At 53.3% G+C, this 27,198-nt stretch overlaps 2 protein-coding genes across 2 annotated transcripts; both read left to right on the top strand.

The window, feature by feature from the left end:
* The first annotated feature begins 12,159 nt into the window (after nucleotides 1-12,159).
* Nucleotides 12,160-13,072, top strand: LOC103599803 (paxillin-like). The gene is made up of 3 exons (XM_008583975.1): nucleotides 12,160-12,208; nucleotides 12,279-12,505; nucleotides 12,824-13,072. The coding sequence occupies exons 1-3, from the start codon at nucleotides 12,160-12,162 to the stop codon at nucleotides 13,070-13,072; spliced, it is 525 nt and encodes a 174-aa protein (XP_008582197.1).
* Nucleotides 12,285-23,886, top strand: PXN (paxillin). Its single transcript, XM_008583972.1, has 10 exons — nucleotides 12,285-12,505; nucleotides 12,824-12,942; nucleotides 13,379-13,515; nucleotides 13,631-13,832; nucleotides 14,575-14,710; nucleotides 20,025-20,195; nucleotides 20,318-20,491; nucleotides 21,423-21,504; nucleotides 21,608-21,756; nucleotides 22,603-23,886. The coding sequence occupies exons 3-10, from the start codon at nucleotides 13,422-13,424 to the stop codon at nucleotides 22,867-22,869; spliced, it is 1,275 nt and encodes a 424-aa protein (XP_008582194.1). The 5' UTR covers nucleotides 12,285-12,505; nucleotides 12,824-12,942; nucleotides 13,379-13,421; the 3' UTR covers nucleotides 22,870-23,886.
* Nucleotides 23,887-27,198: the final 3,312 nt, after the last annotated feature.

Below are 27,198 nucleotides of genomic sequence, written 5' to 3'. Positions count from 1 at the left end.
ACCCTCCATCCACCCAGTTCATCTCCTGGTGTAGCCAGCTGGGCATGGTGGAGGAAGCCAGGCTAGCCAAGTGAGGCCAAATGGGAGCCCTGGGGCACAGACTCCTCCGTTCTGTTTACCCTTGATGCTTCGTATCTGCATGGTTTGCCACCATAGCCCTGGTGCAGTGGGCTTCTTGCAGGCTAACTGCAGGGTCTTATTCCGGTTCTCTTCCCATCCTATCCTTCTCCCCTGAATCTTAGTGTCCCTATATGTGGGTCTTGCCAGCCAGACTTAGAGCCCACAGGTGTTCCTGGATGCTTTTTGTTTCAGGAAAGTCTGTTTTCCCTCCTTTTCTTCTATTGCGGTTTCCCAGCACGACTCTGTGGCCTCCATCTGCTTCTTCCCTCTCTAGGAAGAGGCAGATTTCCCCATGTGGAGAGTCAGCAAGTATCTGAGCTTCTGGAGCAATTGGTCTTGCTGTTCAGAACAGCGGTTGGAGACATCCCTCTTTTGTATATCAGTGACACCATCCCACCAGGGCTTTGGGTTGGGTCAGGCCCGACACCTGTGAGCCAGTGTGGGGAGTGAGCTTGGGAAGCTTGAGGTGGGGGTGGGGGTGCTGAGGTAAGCCTTGGAGCTTCTATGCATGGGATGGGCCCTCCTGAGACCACTTCTTATTCAGGAGGTGTTGACTGTGATGACACCACCTGTCAAGGGGCCCCAGCATTTCCTGGAGCCCTGAACTTAGCATATGGCCTCTAAAACTTGTGAGACCAAGAAGATCCAGGGCTGGATGGTGTAGGTGCTTGTAGGAAAGTGAAAGTATCATCGAGGGTCAAGTGGGGGGGGCCTGGGGGCAGCTGGCCTGACTCTTCCTTTTCCTTCTTCCCCTTCTTCTCAGAGTTCCTGATGAGCTAAGATAGCGGGGTTTTTGTTTTGTTTTGTTTTAAAAGATGACTGGTAAGGGGTTCTTAACCCTTGACTTGGTGTTGTCAGCACCACACTCTCCCAAGTGAGCCACAGGCTGGCCCTAAGATAGTGGCTTTAACTTGTTTTCTGCCACAACATACCCTACAAATGATACCTGCGGGTGTGTCTGGGGCTCTGTGTGCTTCCCAGATCCTTCTCTCACTCCAGAAAATGTATTGGAACACTCACGGGTGGGGCTGATGGTCATAGAGCCATTTTGAACCCACTTCAGTTTACTTTCTCCAAGTAAAAGCAAATCAGTCACAGATGTCTGTGCTTTATGATTGCCAGCCAAGGACCACTGGTGGCACACCTCACAGCTGGTTGATTGCACATCAGGCTTGAGAACCGGGGCTGAAGACAGCTCCAGGCTGAGGCTTGTGTTTCCCCAATGTGCCTATGCACTCTGCAGTCCTCTTGCCCCCACACATGGGATAGGTGGGAACAGCATTTACAGAGGAAGAACCCCAGAACTGCCTGCTTTTGTGCTCAGTAGAATAAGTGCCCGTGGCTCACTCGGGAGAGTGCGGTGCTGATAACACCAAGGCCATGGGTTCGGATCCTATATAGGGATGGCCGGTTTGCTCACTGGCTGAGCATGGTGCTGACAACACCAAGCCAAGGGTTGAGATCCCCTTACCGGTCATCTTTTAAAAAAAAAAAGAATAAGTGCTTGGGTGCGACGTGTGGCTGTCCATTGAAGGAACATCTAGGTCAGCTCTCTGTGTTGGAGAGTCTAGGCCAGCTGTCTCTTGGTCCTTCCCTTGGTTGGCTAGTTTGGTGTGTACAGTGGAGCCTGGCTCTGCCCGTCTCCTGGTGATTCTCCTGCAATCTCTATGAGGTCTTGGTGCCTGGGCAGCCCTGTCTTGCATCGTAATTCTCAGATGGGACTACCAGCAATATAAGAGTAGCACAGGAGGAAAACATTTGTGTAAGTTGGCCTTGCACAGCATTAAGTTAGGCTACATCCTGGAATGTTCCAGCCCACTCTGAATTCTTGAGCTCCCTGTGCCACCATGAGAGGCTCATCAGAGACTCAGGACCCCTGAGGCAGAGGGTAAGGAAGAGACGGAGGGGGAGAGAGAACAGGGGACCCATAGCAGCACCCCAGAGGCCTGCCTTTTTGTATTCCTCTAGGGGGCTGTAGGGACTGGTGCTGTGGAAGTAGAGAGAGGTGACAGGCAGAAGGAGGGATGGCTGCTGCAAGTGATGTCCAGGGTGTCCAGTGAAGAACATGGATGTGCTCTGTAGGCAGGTGGAACTGTCCTCGTGGGGACTCCACCTGCCTGCCAAGTGCACTCATTGGGTGAGTCTGGGCCTCTGCATCCTAATCTGTAAAGTGGGATTGTAAGGCTGGGCTCCTAGTAGATGCTCAGGAAGGGTTATTTTACTCCTCTCCTCCCCCTCTCCCCCTGCTTTCTGGCCCTGCAGCCCTGTCTTTGGGTCCCTTTGTGCCATCTGCTGTGCTCAGAGCCTCTGTGACAGGAGCAGAGGCTGCTCTCTGTTGGGCTTGTTCCTCTGGGAGCTTCTGTGGAGCTCCAGCAGTTCCTTCTATTGTGATTTTAGGTTCAAAGCTACAGGGCTCTCAGACAGCTGTGACTTCCCAGCAGGCAGCCTAGACAGGGTGGGGTGGGGGGCACTGGAGCCTTGCAACTTCTCTCTCTTGCCACCGTCCTTGCTAGGCAGTGAGTTGGATGGAGGCTTCTGAGCTCAGCCGATGTTCTCCAAGGAGGACTTGGCATGAACCCGAGGCACAGAGGGGTGAGGTCAGTGGTTTGCTCAATAAGAAGGCCCAAGTTAGTGACGACCTGTCATAGCTCCCAGGATCCCTGGCCACAGTCCCTGGCTCCAGCTCCTCCCCCTGCTGTCTTTAAGGGAGATGAAAATCAGTGATGCAGATTTATTTACCGAGAGTTTCCTCTGTGTCACAGTGAGAGGCTCTCGTTTATTTTATCCCCAGCCACCATGATAGCTTTCGCATACCTCTTCACCGGTTACTCACCATGAGCTCTATGAGATGTCTGAGTAATTAAAGACCAGAATGATCTAGTCAGTTGTCACCCAGGTGGTGAGTGGTGGATTTGAACCTGTCTGCCTCACTGTTGGGAGGCCCAGTCTTTCCACTCTGCCACACCACCATGCAGGCTGGGATGTCAGAAGGGTGTACAGAGAGCTATGTTACCATCCCAGCTCCCAACAACACCAGAGCAACCAAATCTGTGGCATGGACAGGGGTGGCTTTATGTGTGGACAGTGGGGGTTTTGTGGTGCAGCGTAAAATTGTCCCCCAAAGTTCCCAATACATATGCAAAAAGTCTTTTGGAAGCCTCTTTTTTTATCTTACAATTTCACTTGAATTTTGCATTTGACTAAGATGATGATTTAAATTTCTTGTTTCTGAGTACATTTGGTGTTCTGGGTTTATCCTGCAGTGGCTTCCTGTGCCCCTAGCCTCCCTCTGTCCCCTGGGGGTAGGGATATCCTGGTGTGAGGGCTCCAGCTGGGTAAAGGTGGTGATGGTACTGGTAATACACAGCTGCGGAAAGGAAGGGGATCCCGACTTGGCTGGAGAGTTGGGGTGCAGTGATGGGGATTGAGGAGATGGTAACAGCTAGTTTGGGGCCATATTCTGACAGACTCCAGACCGGAATGCCAACCCCAGGGGTTCTGACCTTATCCCATAGGTAGAGAGGGCATCAGTGGGTCAGTGTTGCAGTCCCCCCTTGCTCAGCACATAGGCATTCATGTTCTCACTAAGAGGGTGTCCATGCTGTGGGGATCCAGCCAGGAGGAAGAAGGCTGCTGCCCACAGAGAGCCTACAGTCTAGCAAGAGAGGGAAGTTTGGGACATGAACAAAAAAGGTGGGTTCCAAGAAGCTCAAATTGATGGTGTCTGTGGCAAGGGTTAACATTGGAGAATCCAGAGCAGGGAGCTGCGAGGGGGTTTGAGGAGGGACTGGGTGTGGATTTGGATGCTGGTCCCAGTTGTTGGCTGTGTGCAATGAAAAGAAAGGGGGGCAAGTCCTGCGGAGGTGACCCATGAAGCAAGAATTGATGTGCCTTGGTGACCAGTTAAATGTGGGAGCGAGGGAGGGCCAGAGATATTAAAGAGACTATTGGGAAAGAGAACTGAGGAAGTCAGGCAAGCAAGAGCTGATCTAGGGAAATGACCCAGCTGTCTGAGAAAGGGGAAGCACTGGCCTGGTCTGTGCTGGACTTGGACTGTATTCATTAGTCAGAGCTTGACCAGCACAGAGCGAGAACTAACTAGTGCTATGCAATCCATAAACATCATAGGACTGCAGCTCATCCCAGAACAGGCAGACTTTTGAACTTTTTGTTCGGGTCTCCGTGGGGTAGATGACTCACTCCCGAGCCCCTCCTAGCCTCTGTTGGTGATTAGCACGGGTGAGAGGCCCAAGGCACTGCCCTGTTCTGCAGCACACCAACTTGCCTGGAGAGCCCCGATTGCAGGAATGAATTGGATCTGGAATAGCTGAGAACATTTCTAGCACTTGAGTCTCCTGGGTTTGAGGCTCTCTGTCTTTTTGTATGTAAATCTGTGTTTACCCGTTGAAGGAACTGTGGGATGGGCCTGGAGTGGGGCCCTAGACTTGATCTTAAAAGGTCCAGAGTCTCTGGGTAACCTGAAGAGGTGGATGAAATCTCACCAATGAAATCCATCCAAAGCATTCTGGGACATCTAGGGGAGGGAGGGGCTCACTGATCCTGGACTCAAGAGATGAGTTATTTACAGCATTAAAAGAGACTCTGGGGCTGGCTGGTTAGCTCAGTTGAATAGAGGCTGGTGCTGATAACACCAAAGTCCCTGTATTGGCTAGCTGCAAAAAAAGGGGTAGGGGGTAGGGTAGAGACACTGCTGTTCTGCCAGCCTGGATGGCACTCCTGTGCCTGTAGCCAGGGGCAGATGTGTGGAGGTGCTCAGAGTGAACCAGCGTGGCTGCCACTTCTTCTCACCAGCTGATGCTTAACCTCCTGGAGCCCGATCACATGGGGAAGCTGTGCCAGCTGGGGCCTAATCGGTGGGCCCTGTGTGGGGTGCCTGGTGCATATGGGGCCTGGTACAGTTGGGCTTCTGCCTGGAGCTCAGGGTGACCTGTGGAGTTGCCTTTCAGCCTTTGTTGTCTTAGGTCTCCGGTTACCTGTGCCCTGTGACCTTGGGCACAAGCCAGTCACCTAATAAAGAAAGCGAACCTACCTGCACACTCAGGTTTCGTCAACCTCAAGGAAGGGCTTGTCAGCAGACAGGAAACCACCCTCCCATGGCAAGTAGGAAGCCTTGGGAAGAGCTGCCTCCTCCCAACGATAACCCCCTCCTCCCCCAGCAGCAGACTGGAACACTCTCAGGCCTTCTCCCTGGTTTCCTGTGTGTCACCCCCAGCCCACACTTCCTTCTGGGCTGTGAGAGTAAAATGGCAGTTCTTGGTGAGTGAGGCATGAGTCAGCAAAGGAGAATTGGTGGCTGAATCTTCATAACCTCCAGGCATGGTTATTAAATATTTAAATGACACTGTGGTATTGATGGTTTCTTATCCATCTCCTTAGGGAGAGCAGTTCCTGTCTGGGATTCAGATAATAGCAGTATCTTGGATTTTGACAAACTCCGAAGAACTCAAAGGTCCTATGTAAATCTCACCATAAATGTGTTATGTCCTCCTCAGAGCTTGCTCCCAGGAATGAGGACAAATTGAGTTCTGCCCATTTTGCCAATAGAAGAGATTTCCGGAGAGGTTATAAGACCTGTTGGGAAAAAAAAAAAAAAAGACCTGTTGGTGGGCACCCAGCAGGCTGGGCCCGGAATTGTGGCATCCTGGCCCTTGCTTGGCCTGGGCTGTTTTCTCTGTTCACTGCTCCTTCCCCACCCCACTCCTCTTCACAATCCCTGTGTCATTCAGCCATTCATTCTAGCTGCTAGGGATATGGTGTTGAGCAAGACAGACAAGGCCCTTGCTTTCTGGATCTTCATTCTTGGAGAGGAGGCAGTTGATGAGGACCCAGATTGGCAGGGAAGGTGCCCACAGGAAACTGAGTTCCTAGTCAGTGTCGAGGTCCTATGTCCCTGGGCTGGGTGGGGGCAGAGTGGATCTGGCCTAATTGTGGATTGGCCCTTACTGGCCACAGATCTGCCTTTCCTCCTAGGATGAGGACGGTTATCAGGATAAATATACCCAGCTCCCCATTCCTGGGGAGTTACTCACCGAGTAAAAGCACCCCTCTGCGGATTAGATTACCTCTGCTGTAACTGCTCATGTGCTCTGGGATGGGGGAGGGGATAGGGACTCAGGGCCAGGGGAGGAGGAGACCCACCCTCTCGCTCTGCTCTCCTTCCTAATCTGGAAGAGTCTTTCCAAAGGGGCTGAAATGAGACCATCCCTGAGTTGGTCCTGCTGTTTACATAGCTCCTTCCTTAGGAAGGGCCGAGCCTCACTCACTGCTTATATCTCTGAGCTCAGCAGCTGTAAGGAGGCCCAGCAGCTTTTTTGAAACTTGAGGCTACCAGGCTGCCCAGGTGGTCAGCAGGGGGGCCAGAACCTCCCTTGCCTAGAGTTCTGGGCCCAACAGGATAAACAGGCCATAAGGCTGGTCTTCTCCAGACCCCCTTGGGGGCTGGGACTTGCAGAGCTGGTGCTGTCTCCCTGGGAGTTTGTGTTTCGTATTAAATGGCAGGGATGGACAGGTGGCCCTGGGCTGGTGGGGAGGCCCTTGTGCTATGGCAGTCCCTGCTGCCTGTACTGGAGCTTTCACGGCAGTGTTTGCTGCTCCTTCTGCTAGTCAGCTTTTATGGAAGCTCTGCCAGCCCCTGCCTGGGGTAATGAAAGCTGAGTTAAACTGGCATGCAGAAAGAAGGTGGGTGAGACTGAGTCTTGAAAAGATCTTACTGTGGTCTCTCCTAGGCCAGGCCTCAAGAATACAAGGCATGTTGAGGTGGGGTCTTCCTGATGGCCAAAGGACCACACCTCTTCTAGTTCTGCCTTGGGCTGCCAGATGGAGGAGTCCAGAGTGGCAAGGGTGGGCAAGGTGGAAAGGGGCCCAGGCACTCGGGCTTGTATGGCAGGGCAGCCTGTTAATTCTAGAACGGAGGAGAAAGCTGGCTTAGTGCCCCACATCTACCTGTCCCTCCTCTGGGCTTGGAGGTAGAGACCTGGTGGGAGAGCATCTCCTGAAAGCTTTGTTTTTGCCAGAATTTTGCCCCTTCCTGCAGGTTCAGGGCTAGATTGTAGTATCGTTTGCCCTCAGGAGTGGGATGGGGTTGGGAGGTGCTTCCTTTTTCTCCTCCTAGGGCTAAAGACCTTTCAAGGAGGGAGCTCCTATCTGCTTAGCAACTCCCATTTACTGACTGCGTGATCTATTCCAGGCACTGTGCTAAATAAGCACTTTATATCTATTTTCTCATTTAATCCTAATCTTGTGAATAAAATGGTGGCATTCCCATTGGGCAGACAAGGAAACCGAGGCACAAGAGCAGTTAAGTAACCTGTCCAGTTAGCTTAGCCACTGAGCAGAGTCTGTGTGATGCAAAGTCCCTCTGTGCACGTTGTAACATCGAGTGTCCTCAGAGCCCAGGAGGAGAGAATGGAATAACTCTGGGTCCTGTCTCCCCTCTCCCCACCCCCCACACACTTGAGCTGTCCTGGGCGGACCTTATCTCATCTCTCTTGGCGCCTATCCAGCTCCAGCCCGCTGCTCTTGACAGTCTTTATCACACACTAAGATGTGGCCAGCCTTGGGTAGGAAGAATCCAGGCTTGTGAGAGAGCCCTGACTTGTTTCTGTGCTTCAGCTGGGGGTGGGGGCAGAGGGTTTCATTGATTCTCTTTAACCTGTTGTTGAGTCCCATGTGTCAGTGGGTCAGGCGGGGTCCCCAGAGCTGCGTGGCCTGGGGGATATCCCCCACATTGGGGATTTGAGGGGACCCTGGGCTCCCTCCCCTGCCCTGTGCCCCTGGGCTGGTGTGGGAATGTGAGGGGGGCAGCTGCAGCATTTGCCCTGGAATGCAGGCAGACCAGCCCCTTGGTTTCCTCCTTCTGGGGCAGCAGGGCTGGGACACCTGCATCTTAACCCCCTAAGGGATGCAGACTGAGCAGCTCCCACCCAGGTCTTAAAGGATTGCCATCCCTCAGAGACTCCTCTTGGCTGTGTCTGCCCCTCCCAGCCCAAAGCCACTGCTGCTCTAAGCTGTTGCTCAGACCAGGTGCAGCAGTGAGGTAGAGACGGGTCGCCTGTGGCTCTGTTTGCAGAGAGGGTGCTGAAAATGAGGGCGTTGCATCCCTGTGGGTCTCGAGCCCCTCTGGATGCTCCCTCTGGGTCTGCAATGGCTGAGTGTCACCTTTGGGTCACACTTTCAAATGGTAGTATGTTCCAGTCAAGGCCCTTGGGACTGGGCATCCTGGCCACCCCATGTTCCTCCTGGTAGCCTGCTCCATCCCTCCAGTTCAGCTGAATTCTCTTGGGTTTGAAACTTCTGGACACTGCACCCATGGCTGGGGGCTCCACAGTCTTCCTTGACTCAAATTGCCTGATAGCATGAGGTTACTTTTGGGTATCCCGGTGGCAGGAAGCTAATGGGCCAATGGTGCCCTCTGGTGGCCAACAGCAAATGGTCCACACCCCTTCCTCCCAAGGGCATATAGCTCCTTGGCCTTTGCCCCTGGCCTGCTGAGGACTTTGCCACCCTCCCCGCCTCTCCCCTCTCCCCCACCCTGGGTTGTGTGGCCTTGCCCAGTCACCTTGGCTTTCCTTCTGTGGCTGCAAGTGCCAGGGCCTATGTCAGCTGGCCCAGAGAGGCCAAAAGGCTGCAGAATTTAGGGTGAGTTCCTCTAGAAAGGGAATGGGACACCCCACGGAAAGCTTCCATCCACAGGGTGACTTGGGTTCTTGGGTCCAGAGGGTCTCAGGCCTGGACCCAGAAACTTAGTGGAGTGATGCTGAGGGAGTTTGAGGGCTTCCTTAGCCTGAACGAGGGCCCCTGACTGCCACCAGGCAGGGTATTGGGAGATGCCCTCATGTGTGGATGTGTTTCTGGTCTTGCAGGGTTCCATTTGGTACCATTTTTTCTGAAGAGGGGGCAGCCTGACATCTTCCTTGGGGCATGAGTAGGAGTCTCTGAGCCTGCCCTTAGGGTATTTAGAGCTAGGGTATTTCAGCTACAGCTGAAAACTGGAGGAACCCACTGGGATGGGGTTCTGCCTGAAAGTGGATTACTTTGTGCAGGTCTGCTGGGCTCTTATTTACTCAGAGGAGGAGTTTTCTGAGCTTGCAGGGAGACTTTGGACCTTAACTGTTTTGTAGCCTGTGGGGAGATAGCAGGCATTTACACCCGTAGGAATCCAAAGTAGAGCTCTGAGTCTATTCCTTGGCTGTCTCTTATATACCTGGCTCTCTTCCTTGAGGAGTTTGTGGGGGGTTTTGGGGGATAGTGACACCAAGTCTTGTCCACATCACTAGGCAAGGATTATGGGTGGAGAGAGAGGAGGAAGCCACACCAGAGACCCTGTGGCTTGTGTATGTATTGCTGGGATTCCTCTCTCACTCAGATAATAGTTTGGAGAAAATTGGAAAATAATGTGCTTTCTCCCTGACATCAACACATGTGACACTTCAAATGTTGCTTTATTGCTTTATTTTTCTTTTCGAGGTTGCCTTTTTCATGACTTGCCCAGATTCTACCCAAAAAAGATTTAGGAGGATAAGTCAGTGCTCTGCATCCTACCCTGCTTTCCTTGGAGGAAGATCTTTTCCTGGATTTCACAAAGCAAATAAAATCTGATGTTCGCAGCTTCTGATGTGCTATAGCATCTGCTATCCCTTGTAAACCTCACACCAATACTGTGAGGTAGGAGTTATTCAGCACAGCTTACTGAGGAAACTGAGGATCATAGAAGCTAAGCCATTTGCTGTGTAGCATGGATAGTGGATAAAGGAGCTAAGACTTGAACTCAGGTCTGGCTTGACTCCAGAACTAGTGATCTTTTGTCTCTATCCCCCAGGACTGTACCCTCTGACCAGCAGTCCAACCAACATAGGTATACATGTTAAAAAGAGCCTGCTGAAATCGTAAACCAGAATCCAGTTCATAAACCACTAAACCAGACTTGGAATCACGTCATGAGTGGGGGAAGTGGGGGTTTAATGAATGGAGTGGGTAGTGGAGTCCCTGATTCAGAAGGTTTGACAGGGAAGGTTAGCCGTTAGCCATTTGTCTTCCATTGAGTGTTTGGAGCCCAAGAGACTTGAGTGCAGAGCCCAGCTTTGTCACTTCAGCCAGCTTTGGCTGTGTGGGGACTCTGCCTCCGAACCTCAGTTTTACCATCTGTGCTAGTGTCATTGTGAGGAGGAAGGCAGATAACCCAGGTGAAGCTCCTGGCCCCTGTAGGCATACAAGAGTGGCAGTTGCTCCTGCTGTCCCTGCCAGGGTTGCACTTGTTGCCTGCTCTGGGGAGCCCTCTGGAGTTTCCCAGCTGGGTCTGCCCATGATGGAGAAGGAGGGGCCCTGCCGCTGCTGGATTGGGCCCAGAGGAAATGGGGAAACTTCAGGAAGCCAAGGCAGTAGGTGTGGCCCTGGAGGGGCCACTGGGATTGGTCCTGGACACTGGTTCCTGTTCCACTGTTACCTAGACACATATTATCTCCCTCTAGTTCCAGTTTGCTAGAGACAGAAAGCCAGACCTCCTCCAAAGGACCTGGAGGGGGAGGGGGCTGCAGGAACTGACCTTCCTCAGAAGTGAGGAGACCAGGACCTGGGGTCCTGGAGCTTGAAACAGCTTCCCGGGTAACCATCTGGGCAGGAGCCTGGGGTAGATGTGGCCAGCCTTGGGGGTAAGAGATCAAGACAGGCAGCTGGGAGAAGGTATGGCCTTATAGACTGAGACCCTGTGTTAGGACCTTGCTTCCCTCTTCTGTCCTGTGAGTACGGGTGGGGCTGGGGGGACAGGGCCCCAAGGAAGGATCAGACTGGCAGCCTTCAAAGCTTGGGCCACTGACTTTCAGGAAGTTGAACCCTTTAATGGCATCATCTTGTGGTCACAGCAGTGTCTTGCAGGCTACGTTTTTGAGGTTTAGGGCTTCTGAGGAGTCACTGTCTTGCCACTCACTGGCTTTGTTATCTGGGGCAAGTGCTCCACCTTCTCCACGCCTACCTTCTCATCTGTAAAGGGAGGATCAGAATTCCAGCTCCATGGGGTATTAGGAGGATTAACTGAGACCCTGAATGCAAAATGCTTAGCGCGGTTCCTGTTTCTAGTAAATGGCACTAAACGCAGCCATTGCTTTTTTGATGCATTCCCTGACACCCAGCAGGTCACCAGGGAGCTGAGAATGAGCAAGTCTGTGAGCATGGCAGGAATGAGGGTGTGGCACCTGGGGTGAGACTGGACTGTCAAGGGTCCCAGTCTGGTGAGGGTCTCAGGAGGGGAGGGGTGAGCTGGAGGGGGAGGAGTCAACAGTTCCTATTCCTGCCCCTCCAGCTGTATCCTTGTCTGGAGACAGGGGGAGACCCAGAGCCCCCCCTGTTGGCTGCCAGGTGCTAGGGTAATGGAAGTTTGCACTTGAGGGCCGATTCAGCTTCCCCGCTGCTGTTAAAAGTAGAATAGTGGGGCCCTGGAGCCTCTGGGGCTGGGCTGCTTGCCAGGTTTCTGCAGAATCAGCAGCCTACAGAGCAGTCCTGCTGCCCCCCACCCGCCTTGATGAGGGGCGGGACCACGGGACCAGCCTCATTCCAGCCCCACCTCCCCACGCACCTTACCCCATAGCCTGGAGCCTTAGGAGGGGCTCCGAGCCTGGGGTTCTGCTTCTACCTGGTCAGGAGGGCAGGTACCACCCCAGGTGCCCTCTTCAGTCTGGGGGCTGAGAAAGCCAAGGTTCTTGGAAATCAAGTGAGGGCCTGGCACTGCCCGGCCCCTCCCCGTGACGTGGGGCCCCTCCCACCCACTGTCTGTGTTGCCCTGCAGAGTCAGAGTGCTGAGTTCCAGGCAGGCATTTCTCAGTGCTCAGCCCTGCCGGGAGGGAACACAGAGCCAGGTGCCCGACTCCCAGAGGTAGGAGAGCCCCAAGGGGCAGCCACCGCAGCGAGTCCGAAGAGCACCTCCACTCTTGGGCTTGGAAGAAGAGGTCGGCTTTAGAAGCCAGTTGTTGGCTGGGCTGGCCTGGACTGGGCTGGTGGCTTCCTGTCCTGAGGCTGGTCATTTCTCCCATGGGTGGGGCAGTTGCTCGGAAGGCGTTAACTTCCAAGGTGCAGGCAAGTAGGGCAAGGCCATTGGAGAGTTCCCAGGATCCCGGTTCTCACCTGCTGCCTGCGGCTTCTCATTGCAGACGCTCTGCTGGCAGACTTGGAGTCTACCACCTCCCACATCTCCAAACGGCCTGTGTTCTTGTCCGAGGAGACCCCCTACTCATACCCAACTGGAAACCACACGTACCAGGAGATTGCCGTGCCACCTCCTGTCCCTCCACCACCGTCCAGCGAGGCCCTCAATGGCACCATCCTTGACCCTTTAGACCAGTGGCAGCCCAGCAGTTCCCGATTCATCCACCAGCAGGTAAGGTGGGGATGGGGGCTGGGAAGCCCCCAGAGGCTTGGGGGTAAAAGGAGCTTATCTGCAGGAGCTTGGGGAGCCAGTGGAGGAATGGGAATGTGGGAATCAGTCGTCCCCAACCAGACGCTCCTCTCCCCACCCACCACGTGAAGGGGGCAGTGATCAACTGTTAATCACTGGTCTCCTGCCAGACTGTGGAAATTCCCTGGTGAGACTGGCTATGAGCAGGAGCCTCCTGGGGGTGACTTGGCCCCTTGGCTCCTGTGCCCCATTTCTTTTCCTCTTCTCGGAGGAGGCCTCTGAGCACTATCCTTCCTGCAGCCTCAGTCCCCATCACCTGTGTACGGCTCCAGTGCCAAAGCTTCCAGTACCTCCAACCCCCAGGACGACATCGGTGTCTCTCCGTGTTCCCGAGTGGGCGAGGAGGAGCACGTCTACAGGTACTGTCCCAGCCCCTCCCCAGCCACCTGCCCCTCCTGCTCAGAAATACCAGGGACCTGGCCAGGGTTGGAGGCACCTGAGGCCAGGGACCAGGCATGGCAACTGGACCTCAGGGGGTTCTGCTTCTAGGGTCATTGGTTTAAACTACAGAAGGCCCCAAGTTTCTTGGCTGGCTCATATGCCTCTCAGCCGCCTGTCACACTAGTCACTGCCATCTCTATGCGGCAGACAGGCTAGGCTGTCACAGCATCTCTGTGTTGTTGAGAAACTGAAGCAAGATTTCCTCCCTCCCCTCTTCTTACCATATCCCTTCCCTACTCTCTGTTCTCTGCTGGGGGAGACTTTATATCCCCTCTGCCTTATTCTCCTTGAGAATTTGGGGACTGCAAGGCGGGGGAGCATCTCTCACTGTCTTATTTCCTTTGCCTCTCGAAGCTTCCCCAACAAGCAGAAGTCAGCTGAGCCCTCACCCACTGTAATGAGCTCCTCTTTGGGCAGCAATCTTTCTGAACTTGACCGCCTACTGTTGGAGCTGAATGCTGTACAGCATAACCCCCCAGGCTTCCCTGCAGGTAGGACTGGGTCCCTAGGTCAGGGGCTTGCCAGACCCCCCAAGCCTATCTGCTGGCTGCTGGATCCCCAGAGGGTTCAAGGACTGAGAAGCCTTTCTCTCTCCCTCTCTCCAAGATGAGGCCAACTCAAGCCCCCCACTGCCTGGGGCCCTGAGCCCTCACTATGGCATCCTGGAGAATAACAGCCCCCTGGGGGGCAAAGCCGGGCCCCTGCCAAAAGAGAAGCCCAAGCGGAATGGGAGCCGGGGCCTGGAGGACGTGCGGCCCAGCGTGGAGAGTCTCTTGGATGAACTGGAGAGCTCTGTGCCCAGCCCTGTGTGAGTGTCCACTGGGCCACCACCAGTGTCTGTCCACTTTGCCCTGGTGTCACCCCTTCCCTCAAGCGCCTGTTGGTTGCCAGGCAGTGGGGGTATAGTGGTGAATCATATGAGCACAGCCAGCCACCATCAATCAGAAAAGACAGACACTGCTTGTGGGGGGCATCTGCAGTTTAGTGACTGTTAGCACAGACTTTGGAACCACGCAATAGGGTTCAAATCCTGTCTCTGCCAGTTACTAAGTGTCAGCTCTCAAGTCTTAGTTTTCCTGTCTGTCAAATGGAATAAGGGGGTGGATAAGACCACCTAGCTCGATAGGGGTGAAACCACATAATACACAGGAAGCACTTGGAATGGTTTCTGGCTCATAGCACATGGTACACATGGTGAGTGCTTAATAATGTTAGCTCTTATTAGTGTTATCTTGTTATTGTAATAATCTATGTACAGGATACACACAGGGTGCTTGGGCTTGTTAAACTGGCGAGCTTTCACTTGGGCTAGGAGGACCAGAGGAGCCCTCCTAGGAAGGGTGCCAATTGATTACTCTCTCTTCTCCCAAGTCAGCTCACCTCAGAGCTCTGTCCCCCTGGCTGACAGCCCTCTCCCCATGATGGGTCCCCAGGAAAGACGGGGAGCCTGGGGATGGGGGTGGCAGGACTGTGCTGTCAGAGCTGGGATGTTGATCCCCTGAGAAGCATGGCTGGCCTGGGCCCCTGCTGACTCCATATCTGCCCTGCAGCCCTGCCATCACTATGAACCAGGGTGAGATGAGCAGCCCTCAGCGAGTCACCTCCAGCCAGCAGCAGACGCGCATCTCGGCCTCCTCTGCCACCAGAGAGCTGGACGAGCTGATGGCCTCGCTATCGGATTTTAAGGTGCCACATGGCCCCTCCATCTTTCCTGTCTTACCCCCATCCTCATCTTTCTCCTCCCTTACCTCAGTGTGAGTAGCTGGACTTTGGCTCCCCAGGGTTTGGGTGCCTTGCCCCTGAGCCAGGGACCCTGCAGTGACCTGGCCTTGCCAGGATACCAGGATCCAGGAGAGGGAGGGCCAGGCCAGTCTGCATGGGGATTGAGCTGCTGTGGCAGCCAGTGAAGGCAGAGAAGGCAGAGAAAGGCTCAGCTGTGACATTCCTTCCTCCCCGGGCACTCCCAGCCACGTAGGTCGAGGGGATCAGGAGGCTGGGACTCTGGGACAAAGGGCCCTGTGTTGATGGCTGCTCTTGGTGGGGGAGGGCATTCTCTGTGGGGCCATGTGGGCTTGGGATCCCATGCCTGAGAGGTTGTTTGCCCTGGAGCTCATCTCCGTGCCAGGTGTCCTCAACACGTCCTCTGTCTTTCTGCCTCTGGCTCCTGAATCCAGAGGCCTCCCTTACTCACCTCCTTCTACCTTCCCCGTCTTGGTCCAGGCCTGGCAGCTGGGCCTGAGTTCCTACTAGCTTTGTCTATGGGAACTTCCAGGCAGTACTGCACGAGGTGCCCTGTCTCCTTCTCTTTGGGCCTTCCCAGTCCTGCCAGGCCCGAGATGTTTTATTTGGAGGATGCAGTGCCTCAATGAGGATTGAAATGTCAGAAGTCTCTGGCAGTTACTGGTTTCACCCTTCCATGTGGGTCAGCTGGAGATCTCTGAGGCATAACTTAGGGAATATGAGAAGGGGAGCGAGTGGTCTGTACATCCTTGGCCTTGGTGGTGCTTCCTAGCCTCGCTTCAGCTGGGCTCTCACAGTGGAGGATGGGAGCATGGCTGGAGGTGGGGGATTGAGCCTGGGCTTTCACCCTTGTGTGCAGTGGTTCCAGCTCTAAGCCAGTGGTTCTGGCAGCCACAGTCAGAAGCAAGTAACTTGGTTTTAGGCATTGGCTTAAGGGAGCCCTGCCCTGGTGCTTTAAGGCTGTGGTGCTTTCCTAGCCAGCCTGTGTCTTCATGCTCCTGGAGCACAGATGTGGGAACATGGGAAAGCTGGGATTGTCTGGGAGGGACACAGCCTCAGGTTGAGCCAGTGACCGAGGAAGACTGAGCAGCTGCTTGGGGCTGACTGTCCCTTCATTTGTACTGGAGACTGACCTCCCTGGTCACCTGTCTCCCTGTTGTCCACCTCACCTTAGGTCTTTTCTCCTCATACCTACTCTGGGTGGTGCCCCAGGCACAGCTTAGTGGCTGTTTTCTGTTGCCTGGGTTTGATGAGGGCCAAGGACATGGGGCCTAGGGAAGCCTTTTTTGGGGTCTGGGACTTATTCAAAGGTCATTCTTTGTGCTCCAGCTTTGCAGCCACCTGGGTCAGTACAGATGGTGGCTCTCAGAGCCCTCAGGCTGAGCCCACCCTTTGCGGTGCACATCCTTCCTCATCTTTCCCCATGTCTCTCTCTCTTCTCCTCTCCACCTCTGTCTTTCTCCTCCACCAGACCAGCTCCTCCGTGGTGGCCCTGAGCTCCCCAGGGCTGCCGGCCAGCTCTGCTTCGTCCCCACACTGCACACTTCCTCCTTCTTCCATGCCTTCTGTATTCCTGCCATACACCACTAAACCCTCCCCTCGAGGCCAGGGCCACACCCTGGAGGTCCCCTGCACTGAGCAGAATGGACAGCGTCTTCGTCTTCTACCTCCTGTGGCCCCTAGCTGGGTTGACTTGGCTGGCCTTGGGGTGACAGCTAATACTCCCAACTCAAGAGCTCCCTCTGTGGAGGGTTCTCTGGGGCTCTTTGATGTAGAGAGCCAGGCTCAAGATTGGAGGGACCTGCCAAACCCCACAAGTGAGTTCTCTAGGGTTCCCCCCTGCCACAGTCTACTCTGTGCTGGGTACACAGGTCCCCAGGAGCCTGGAGACCCCCAGGGGCCACTGGCCAACCCTTTGTGCCCAGAGGAGGTCGTGGCTGCCACTTGGGAGCGGCCGTGGACTTTGGAGGCATTCGGGCCTGAGATTCCCCGTGGAGCTGCTCGTACCTTCCAGGAAGTAACTGAGCCAGCTGTGGTGGCAGTGGACCGTCAGGCTGTCTTCCCAGATACCTGGAGTCTCACAAAGGAACATGACCAGCGGGAGGAGAGGGCAAGGCCAGAGCTGGGGGCTCTGGAAAGTAGCTGCCCCACCCCAGTTGACAAGGAGCAGTTAGGTGGAAAGATGTACAGGAGGGGAAGCCTGGTTGGGCCAGCCCTGGGACCTGAGACCTCCAGGAGCTCAGAGGGCACTACTGAAGCTGCCACCAAGGCCAGGAAGGAGCAGCCGGAGCTTCCACCTGATACAGTCATGGGCACACCCAACGCCATGGAGAGGATTTCCACCTCTGGCCAGGCAGGCGCCAGCTCGCATAGCTGCTTGACATGGCCCTTGGCGGGTCTGAGTGTGGCTGCTCCTGGCTAACTGTATGCAGCCTCCCACTCCATGCATGTCTGCTTGGGCAGAGAATGCTGCAATACCGTGGCTTGTGACCCTGACGTCCAGCACTTGGCTATGGGCTCTGTGGGGCCAGCAGAACCCCCCAGACCCCGGCATTCTAGTAGCGACAGTCTACCTCTTGCTTGTTTAAGGCTTTTTCCTTCAGATGAGCTGCTCTTGACATGCTGATGTGTGTGTAATGGTTAAGAGCATGGACTTTGAAACCAGGTAGACCTGGACACAAGCCACACCTCCAACACTTGCTATCCGTGTGACTTTGGGCAATGCCCTCTGCTGCCAGCCTCAGTTTTCTCATCTTTAAAATGGGGGTAATAATAGACCATTTTCCGCCAAAGTTGTCCAGAGGATTAATTGAGATGATTGCTGGAAAGTGTTTAAAACTTAGCACATGGTCACAGCTGTGGCTGATGTTACTGTTATTTGCTTCTTGCTTGGTTAAAACATTATGCCTTTCTAAAAACAAAACGAAAACCAAAAACACTACAAACAAGTCTATATATAGTATGATACTATAAAAAAGAAAAAAAAAACTGGTTAAAAGATGTACTGGAAGGAAAGACCACGTTTTTCTATTGTAAATCAAAAAAAAGGAGGAAAAAGGCCTGGCCGTTGGCAAGAGTGCCCACTTAACATCCTCTCAAATAATTCTTGTAATACCTTGTGAGGTAAGCCAAGAAAACACTTTTGCCCATTCCAAGGATGGAGAAACTGAGAGCCCTGGAAGTTACATGGCTTGCTCAATGTCAGCAGCTGACTTGGAGGTGAATACTGGGTCCAAGGTCTATCTTGCGGCCTGTGCTCTGAGCCAGTCTGGTCTTCCCACTTCCTCCACTGCACCTCAGCTTGGTTCTTCTCTAGCGGTTTTGTTCTTTTCCTCCCTCCCCTGGCACCTGAGGGTAGACTGAGCAGTCTTGTGCCCAGGCCCAGGGTGGGACTGTGACAGCCTCCCCTTCCCCCCCAGATCCGCTCCGTGATCAGGAGGAGCCGGGAGACAGACCATGCGCACCCCATGTCCCGGGAGCCGTCCCCTCGCCGCCGGCTGGACCCCGCCAACCTGAGCAGGACCCCGTCCCAGGAGCAGCTCATCGCAGAGCTGCAGGGTCGGCTGGGCATCCAGCCGGAGGCGGAGGAGGCAGCAGGGGCAGCAGGGGCCTCCGTCCAGGACTGGCTGACTGAGGGCATCGTCATCACTGTGCAGCCTCGTGGGAGGCGGGCTGGGGGGCAGCTGGTAGAGAAGGTAGCAAGGAGGTGCCAAGGGCTGGGCCAGGGTAGCAGGTGTCCAGATTCTTTTCTGGCCCCAGCACCAGCTGGGGGGGAGACTCGGGCATGCTGGGGATGGTTCTTGCATCCTGTGGCCTTGTTATGCTGGCCTCACTCTTGGTGCCAGAGTGAGAAGGCCCAGGGGAACCTGGGGATGTCACCTCTTTGCCCTGTCCACCCCCACTCGCCCAGCTGTTTTCTTCTGTCCTCATCTCTCTTCCTCCTTTCTTCTTCCCAGGTTGTCTTCCCTCCTGGCTCTCCCATTCCCCTGAGAAGAACCATCTCTGTTCTGGCTTCTCCTCCTTCTGTCCCTTTGTTCCAGCATCGCAAAGACACCTCGGCCAGCAGCTCTTCTCCCCTGCCCAGCCTGCCTGCTCCCTCCTCCCTGGGGCCTTCAACTTGCACCCATGGTTCTCCTAGAGTCCAGAGTGCAGGGAGAGCACCCCCTGATGAGGGTGTGCAGGGCCCCACCCCGCCCACTCCTGCACCCCACGCCATGAGGTCCGTTGGCTGCCAGACCGATGAGGACCCGCTCTTCCCCCCAATGCAGGCAGGCCACCGAGGGGCCCCAGCACTGACCCTACCTGTCCCCTATCCTAATGCCTGAGCTGTCCCCCTACTCTTCACACACATTCCCTGCCCTCCCCCCCCTTGAATCTGCAAGGCTCAGCCCAGTAGCCACAGTCCTTCCTTAGACTTTGACTCTGGAATCTCACTGAATCTGATGTCCAGGCCCCAACCTGGGGAAGTCACCTGCCCTCTTGCTTTGCTGTGGACACCCCCTTCTGTCTTCCCTTTCTCCACTGCCCCCCTGTACCGCCCAGGCTTCCAGCAGACTCCTGCCCTCCATCCCCCAGGCCCAGCGCCTGGCGAGGCCTCTCTGCCCTCTGACCCCAGCCACCTCCCTTCCTGTGTCCCCTGTCTTTGGTGGGCTCACTTCCCTCTCCCTCTTCAGCTGTCCCTGGGTCTCTCTCTCCAGGTTGTTTTTTCTCCTGATTTTGGTAGTGCCAATGGGGGAAAAATCCTCTTATCTCATCCTAAATTCCCTTTTGTGAAGTGATCCAATGACAATGTCTCTTATTTTTTCTTCCTTAATTTTTTTTTTAAGTGTTATCCTCCTTTCCTCCCCTATCTAAGATGCAAGGCCTGGAACAAAGAGTGGATAGAGAGCTGTGCTGGGCAGCTGGCTGGACTCTGAATGGCCAGCAGAGCAGACCCAAAGGGCAGGATGAGGGAGGGGTCAGTGCCAAGGGTTGGGGGCTGTTTCCTGCTTGTCACATTTCCCTGGCTTGGCCATGCCAGCAGGGTACTGTGAGCCCTGCTCTCTGACAGTCTGTGAGCCCCCCCAGCCACCAGGATGTCCTGCTGATGTTACTCCCACTTTTAGAGCTCTTCAGGCCCCTGGAGGGACCTGTACTTCTTGCCTCAATCCTCCCATCTGTCAGGAGGTAGAAAAGCCCCCTGTGCCATGGTGCCATGAGATACTCTTATCCCAAGCCCCAGAAGTCCTGACCAGCTCCTTCTCTCCACCTGTCTCCACAGTTTATGGCCCAGGGGAAGACAGGGAGCAGCTCACCTCCTGGGGGGCCCCCAAAGCCTGGGAGCCAACTGGACAGCATGCTGGGGAGCCTGCAGTCTGACCTGAACAAGCTGGGAGTTGCCACGGTCGCGAAAGGGGTCTGCGGGGCCTGCAAGAAGCCCATTGCTGGGCAGGTGATGAGGGGTGGGGTAGGGAAGGAGAGGGAGCAGCCTGTGGGAAGGGGACCTTTGTTCCTTGGGTGAGGTGCTCCGTGGCTGGCCTTGGCCCTGAGCTGCAGTCTTATCTTCCTTCTCAGGTTGTGACTGCCATGGGGAAGACGTGGCACCCGGAGCACTTCGTCTGTACCCACTGTCAGGAGGAGATCGGATCCCGGAACTTCTTTGAGCGGGATGGACAGCCCTACTGTGAAAAGGACTATCACAACCTCTTCTCTCCGCGCTGCTACTACTGCAATGGTCCCATCCTGGATGTGAGTTCCCACAGCACAGCGGGGAGGGGCAACCATGGTTCTTCTTTATCCAGGCACTGTGCTCCCATCAGTTCATTTTATCTTCACTGTAGCCCTCTGAGGGTGCAGGTGGTGCCATTGGAGGCTCAGAAAAGTCACATCACATGCCTGAGGCTCACATAGCTAGAAAACAGTTGGGCTGGGATTCAAACTCTGGCCCGATCCACAGCCTGTCCTAATGCACATTAGGAAGCTGCACCTCCCATCTTCCAAGATTCCTAGGAACTAGGAGTTCTGACCAGATAAATTGAGTTGAATCCCAGTTGTCTTGCCCTCCTGCTGTGTGACATTAGGGAAATGCCTTAGCCTCGCTGAGCCTGTTTCTTTACTTATAAAATGGGAGTCACAGCACAACAATCACAAAAATTCCTTGAACTTGTTAAGACAAGTGAACAGATATGATGTAAGGAGGGGAGGGGAGAGAGGGAGGTGGGAAGAGGAACGGGTAAAGGGTCATGAAAATCAACTACAATGTATATTGAGAAGTTAAAATTAAAAAAAAAAAAAGATTAAAAAAACCCCGGGAGGCACAATAGAACCTATGACCTTGACCCCGTAAAGGGTCATGAAAATCAACTACAATGTATATTGAGAAGTTAAAATTAAAAAAAAAAAAATTAAAAAAACCCCGGGAGGCACAATAGAACCTATGACCTTGACCCCGTGTCAGGATTAAAGGAGAGAGCGTGTGTCTGGCATGTCATATCTCTCAATCAATATGAATTCTTAGTGGTATTCACAGCACAATTAGGAGAGACCCTGATCTTGGGAGTGTTTTGCTCTTTCCTTGGCTGGGGGTGGATGTGGGAAAGACAGCCTTGCCCAGGAGTCTCAGTTATGGGATCTATCCAAGTAGGCAGCTTGGTTTTGAGTCCATATTTTGCTTTCACAGAAAGTGGTGACAGCCCTTGACCGGACGTGGCACCCTGAGCACTTCTTCTGTGCCCAGTGTGGTGCCTTCTTTGGTCCTGAAGGTACTGCTGGGGAGGCAGGGCTGGGAGACTTTGTTGATGTTGGAGTCAGGGTGGCTGTACTTCTAGAGGCCCTAACTCTGTCCTCTAAACCCCCACTCCTCAGGGTTCCACGAGAAAGATGGCAAGGCCTACTGCCGGAAGGATTATTTTGACATGTTCGCACCCAAATGTGGTGGCTGTGCCCGGGCCATCCTGGAGAACTACATCTCGGCCCTCAACACGCTTTGGCATCCTGAGTGCTTTGTGTGCCGGGTAAGGATCCCCTCCCCCGGCCTCGTATCTGGAGGGCGCTGGGAGCAGGCAGAAGGAGAGACGGGCTCCTCATTGTGCTGCCTGGATCCAACTTGGGGGCCTCATTTGGGGTTATTAATGAATGAGCAGGAGGGGGTGCACTTCCTCAAGTTCTGTAGGTCCTAGGCCAGGGCTTGTACTGAGGCTGAGACAAACCAGGAGCAAGGTAGACACATCCCTCAGCCTAGTCCTGTACAGTGATCCTGAGACTACTCATATTCAGGAGAAAAGTGTGTGAGAACTAAATGAGATAATACAGATTTTTAGCTGTCTCAACAGAAATGGGCAGTGGTTTCCAAACTGCACTCTGTGGGGTAATGGGGGCCCACAGATGGTATTAGGGATTCAGCAAGGGCTCTTTGACCAAATAACTTTGGGAAATACTGTTCACTGCAGGACTTCTCAAAGCTTTTTATACCTAAATGTGCAGATTCTTCATACAAGAATCTAGGATGCAGAGTTTGACTATGGACCCCTTTTCCCAGCACCTGGGTGTCTGGGGACAGTTATAGCCACCTGGTTACAGGCCCAGGAGTCAGACCTTTGTTGGAATCCAGGCTGTGCCACTTAGTAGCTGCATGACCTCGAGCAAGTCACTTAACCTGTACGCTTCAGTTGCCTCCTGTGGTGGAAGAATTAAGTAAGCGTTTAGAGCAGCACTCAGCACACAGGAGATGCCTAGCAAGTGGGAGTCATTGTGAGTGGGCTGGCCGTGACTGTCTCCTGCCCATCACTCTGGGGTCTGTTCCACAGGAAGGGACAGCCCTCTGAGCCCCCTTGCCTCCACTGCCCTCTTCCATCTGGCAGGAATGCTTCACGCCATTCGTCAACGGCAGCTTCTTCGAGCACGATGGGCAGCCCTACTGCGAGGTGCACTACCATGAGCGGCGTGGCTCGCTCTGCTCCGGCTGCCAGAAGCCCATCACCGGCCGCTGCATCACTGCCATGGCCAAGAAATTCCACCCGGAGCACTTCGTCTGTGCCTTCTGCCTCAAGCAGCTCAACAAGGGCACCTTCAAGGAGCAGAACGACAAGCCTTACTGTCAGAACTGCTTCCTCAAGCTCTTCTGCTAGGCACCCCCACCCCTTCATCTGCCTCCTTCCCTAGCCCAGCACCCCTGACTGCTACTGTGACCCAGAGGCCTCATCCAGGGTGAAGGGGCAAACCCAACTGAAACTGGAACCCTCGTCCTCAGCAGGTGCAGGATGGGAAAAGGGCCGCGAGGGGTCCCACCGTTTGTATTCACCCCTGCCAGAGCCCCTGGGCCTCCTTCCTCACCCTGCAGCTCTCCCTAGGCTGTGTACTCTTCATCCTCCCAGGAGGTGGAGGCTGGGGGCCCACAATATGTGTGTCCCCAGGAACCAGCCTGGCCAGGCCAGCACCCCACACTAGAGCCGGGGGTGGGGGAGGGCAGGCAGCGTCAGATGGGGTCTCTTTTTATCCTTATTTCTCCACCGACCTCATTGATTATCCTTGTTCTGAGAGTACTGGGGGACACCCAGCTCCCTTCAGACAATGCCAGCGTAAATCCATCCATCCAAGGGTAGAAGTACCCAAGGGGTCGTGGAAGGTTCCTTGGGCTCCTCCTGCTCTTCCAGTCTCCCCGGGCCTGGGTGACTGCCCTCCTCTTTTTACCTCGACCTCCCCTTTTATAACTGCTCTGGTTCTACTGAGAAAGGCCTCTCCAGCAATAATGTTTTATAGTCACTTCCTTCATCTCCAGGGACGGCGTGAGGTGGGGAGCATCACCCGTGCCTGGACACTGTACCGACTTTGGTAGATTTCTACACTGAGGTTTGAATTCATATCACCCGAGTTGCTTTTACTTCTCTATATGAAATGATTTTGAAGAGATTTTAAAGATGTTCCCTTTTGTACTCTCCTTGTCCACTGCCACTGGTCCTGTTGGTGACAGTGGCTTTGGTATGGAGTTTGCTTTGGACTGAGGGCTTAGGGTGGGGAAGCAATTTGTATTTTATTTTTTCTTAGCACAAGCAGGTGAACTGGGAGCAGCTACATGACTCCTCTTCTTTAACTTAACAGCTCACCAGGACTGTTTTATAAACTGCTGTATTTTGAAACCCCTTCCTTACTCCTTCTCCTTGTCCACTGCCACTGGTCCTGTTGGTGACAGTGGCTTTGGTATGGAGTTTGCTTTGTACTGAGGGCTTAGGGTGGGGAAGCAATTTGTATTTTATTTTTTCTTAGCACAAGCAGGTGAACTGGGAGCAGCTACATGACTCCTTCTTTAACTTAACAGCTCACCAGGACTGTTTTATAAACTGCTGTATTTTGAAACCCCTTCCTTACTCCTCAGGCCAGCAAGCTCTTCACTAAAACTGGCCTGAGGGTGTCCTGCCCTTTTGGGCCTAGAATTCTGAACCTCATCTGTCCTGTATCTGAGGGAGAAGAGGAAAGTACACTTAGAGGGGGGCTGCTTCCCTTCTGAGCAAGCCATTAGGAGCTTTCGCTCCCCTGTGAACTTTTTGGCAACAAAGAGAACCCACTGAACACTCTACGCCTCCTCACTGCTTCTCTGGGACTCCTTCTTCTGCCTTCTCAGGAAAGCTGGTATGTGATTTAGACCATAAAGACTGTGAAGGTCTCTTTGGTCTTGTTGATTCCACTGGGCCGCAGCACTTCCCCAGAAGTGCTTCTCCTGCCCTTCCTGGAAACTGGGTATAGCTTCTTCCCCTTTTACAAATGGGATCGACTCTCAGGAGGTCTGGGGAGAAGGGCCCAGGTGGTTGCAAGAGGGCCTGATGGGATTTTGGGCAGAGGGTCAGGATCCCGCTAGAACAACAGGAAGCCCCCAGACCTATTTCTCAAGGATGAATCAGGAGCAGCCAGGCCTGGGGTTCCTGGTCAACAAAAAGGGACCCCAGTGGAGTATGAAGGTGAGGAAGACCCTTCCACTAGCCTCCCTTCCACTAGCCTCCTAGTAGAGTCTAGTTCACTAGGGTCTCAGAAGAGGGTCCCTCCTTTTTCGCAACCCAGGTCTGGGGAGTTAGCCTGGCCCCTCCAAAGGTCCGATGTCTCCACTTCCACCCGTAGGCCTTATTGCTCTGTTTACAGTGACCCACCCCAAACCCCTCCCCAAAAGAGACTGTGGTTTCTGGGCTCCACTCTCTGGGTCAGTGGTTATTTGATGATATGATTTTGATTTTTTTTTTTTTCTCTGTAAACTTCTAACCTGGCTTTTCCCATTTCAATTCCTGTGATTTATGCCAATAAAGTTTGCCATTATTTTCACCTGTGCTAGTGCCGTTTCTTGATGGTCTGAGATAACAACATAGCAGTCCCAGCAGAGAGCCAAACCTTCCCCAGATTCACTCTTATCACTAGATTGAGGGTGAATCATTAATGTTCCTTTACTTGAGGCTAAAACCTGTGGGGATGGAATCCAGGTCCTTGCCTGTGGTCACAGTTCCTACATTGCTCCTTCATGAACTTTGCTCTTTCCTGGGCACTTGGTAAAGGAAGGTTGGGGAGCAGCGTTATTGGGCCCTAGGTGGGGCAGGCCTCACCGTAGGTGCTTTCATGTGCATTCACTGAGGACATCCTCACATGGGCCTGTGGGTGGCCTTCCACTCATTTACAGATGGGGAAAGAGGTTCCAAGAGGAGAACTGACATGCACAAGGCAATCCCCTGAGTGAGAGTAGAGGCATGATGTGAACCCAGGGCTTGCCTTTGCTTGTGTTCCTATGTTGAGCCAGACACCGCCACACTGGAGCTGACAGCACCTTGGGTGTAGCCCCTTCCTTGCTGAAGGCAGCTACTTACAGTTGAGGGTGGGTCTCTACTGCCTCCATATTTGTACGCTTCCTCTTTGCTTTCATCTGATCTAGGATTCCAGTTCTAGCCCCTGAGTTTCCTGGACAGCTTTGTTCCACGCGCTCCCAAGCGGCGCACTGTAGCAGTGCGCCACCGGGCCGGCCCGGAAATTCATATTTTTACCAAGCTTCTAGGGTGGTTTTGATGTGTTCACTTGGCGACCGGCAGGTAGGGGATCCAAACCCATGACCTCGGTGTTATAAGGCAGCGCTCCAACCAACTAAGCTAACCAGCCAGTCGTTAGGGGGATTTTGATATTTAGTTAGGTTTAGGAATAGTTTCTGCTAACAGTGACTTGAAAAGATGGCTTCATGAGTTGCTGTCCAAAGAGGTACTATAACAAAATTAGACACAGGACAGGAATGTTACAGCTTCACCTTTTGACCAGCCTTGTTGGGGGAAAGTTGAGAGAAACAGAACTTGGGACCATGTACAGCAAATTGTATGCTGGTCACATATAGTCCAGATTAAACTCATTAGAAATTTCTAACTTGGTCAAGTGAAAAGGGTGGAGATGGGGAGATATACCCCTTCTGCCCCAGGATCTTTCATCATAAATACTTATTGATATAGCACAATTATTCAAATAAATGTTGAATGAATGTACAATAAAAGAAGCTAACATTTATTGACTTCCTCCTACAGTCCAGGAACTATGTTAAGTCTTAACACATATTTAATCCTCATAATAACTCTAGAACGTGGGAAGTCTTATTATCCCCATTTTACAGATAAGGAAAGGGAAACAGAGGGTCAGCAAGGTGAAATCACTTCCTAAGATGACACAGCTAGCCAGTGGCAGAACAAGGTTATGGACCCAAGTCATCTGACTGCAAATCTTGCATTCATTCATTCAACAAATATTTATAAGCCTACTATTGTTATGGAAAGAGAACTCGACGAGGAAATAATTCCAGTCACTCAGAGAGATGGAGAGTCAGGAAGTTTATTACGCTAGTGGGACAGGAACACTAGCGGGACCCAGGTAGACTCATGTCCCGAGATCCTGGGACCCTGGGTGCAGGGACAGCTGTGGTTATATACTTTTCTTGAGCAGGCAAGCAAGCCTTTTATTGGCCCTTTCTGTATCTAGGCAGAGTTACACAAGAAGGGGGGCTTCAAAAAACAGGTCAGGGGCTTCACTAAGCCGGGTTACAGAGACAGGAAATGTGTGGTTAAATAGATGCTGTTAGTTTCAATTTCTAAATGTATCTTTGGCAAGCAGTTTGTGAATTTAGGTGGCTCAATCAAGCAGGCAGCAGAGCCACAAAAACCCAAAAGGCAGACTACTGTTTAACCAACTCCTAGGGGGTCCTTTGCAAACAAGCACATTCCAGCTGCAAAATTAAAACAAAAGTGGGGGTAAAACATTTACATTTTGGGGTCCACTTCACTATGTGCCAGGCACAAGATAAAAACATCTGCCCTTGTGCAGCTTGAATTCCTGCAGGGAGAGACAGACAGACAATAATGTAATAAATTATATATTGTGTTAGAAGGTGTAAGTGCCACTGAAAAAATAGAAGAGAGCTAAGGGGGACTGGGAGTGTTTTGTTCTGTTTGTGT

Source organism: Galeopterus variegatus, unplaced genomic scaffold, assembly GCF_000696425.1.
Source record: "Galeopterus variegatus unplaced genomic scaffold, G_variegatus-3.0.2 Scaffold3107, whole genome shotgun sequence".
Taxonomy (NCBI): Eukaryota; Metazoa; Chordata; class Mammalia; order Dermoptera; family Cynocephalidae; genus Galeopterus; species Galeopterus variegatus.
The sequence above is the reverse complement of the archived record's forward strand: the minus strand, read 5'-3'. Positions and strand labels throughout refer to the sequence as shown.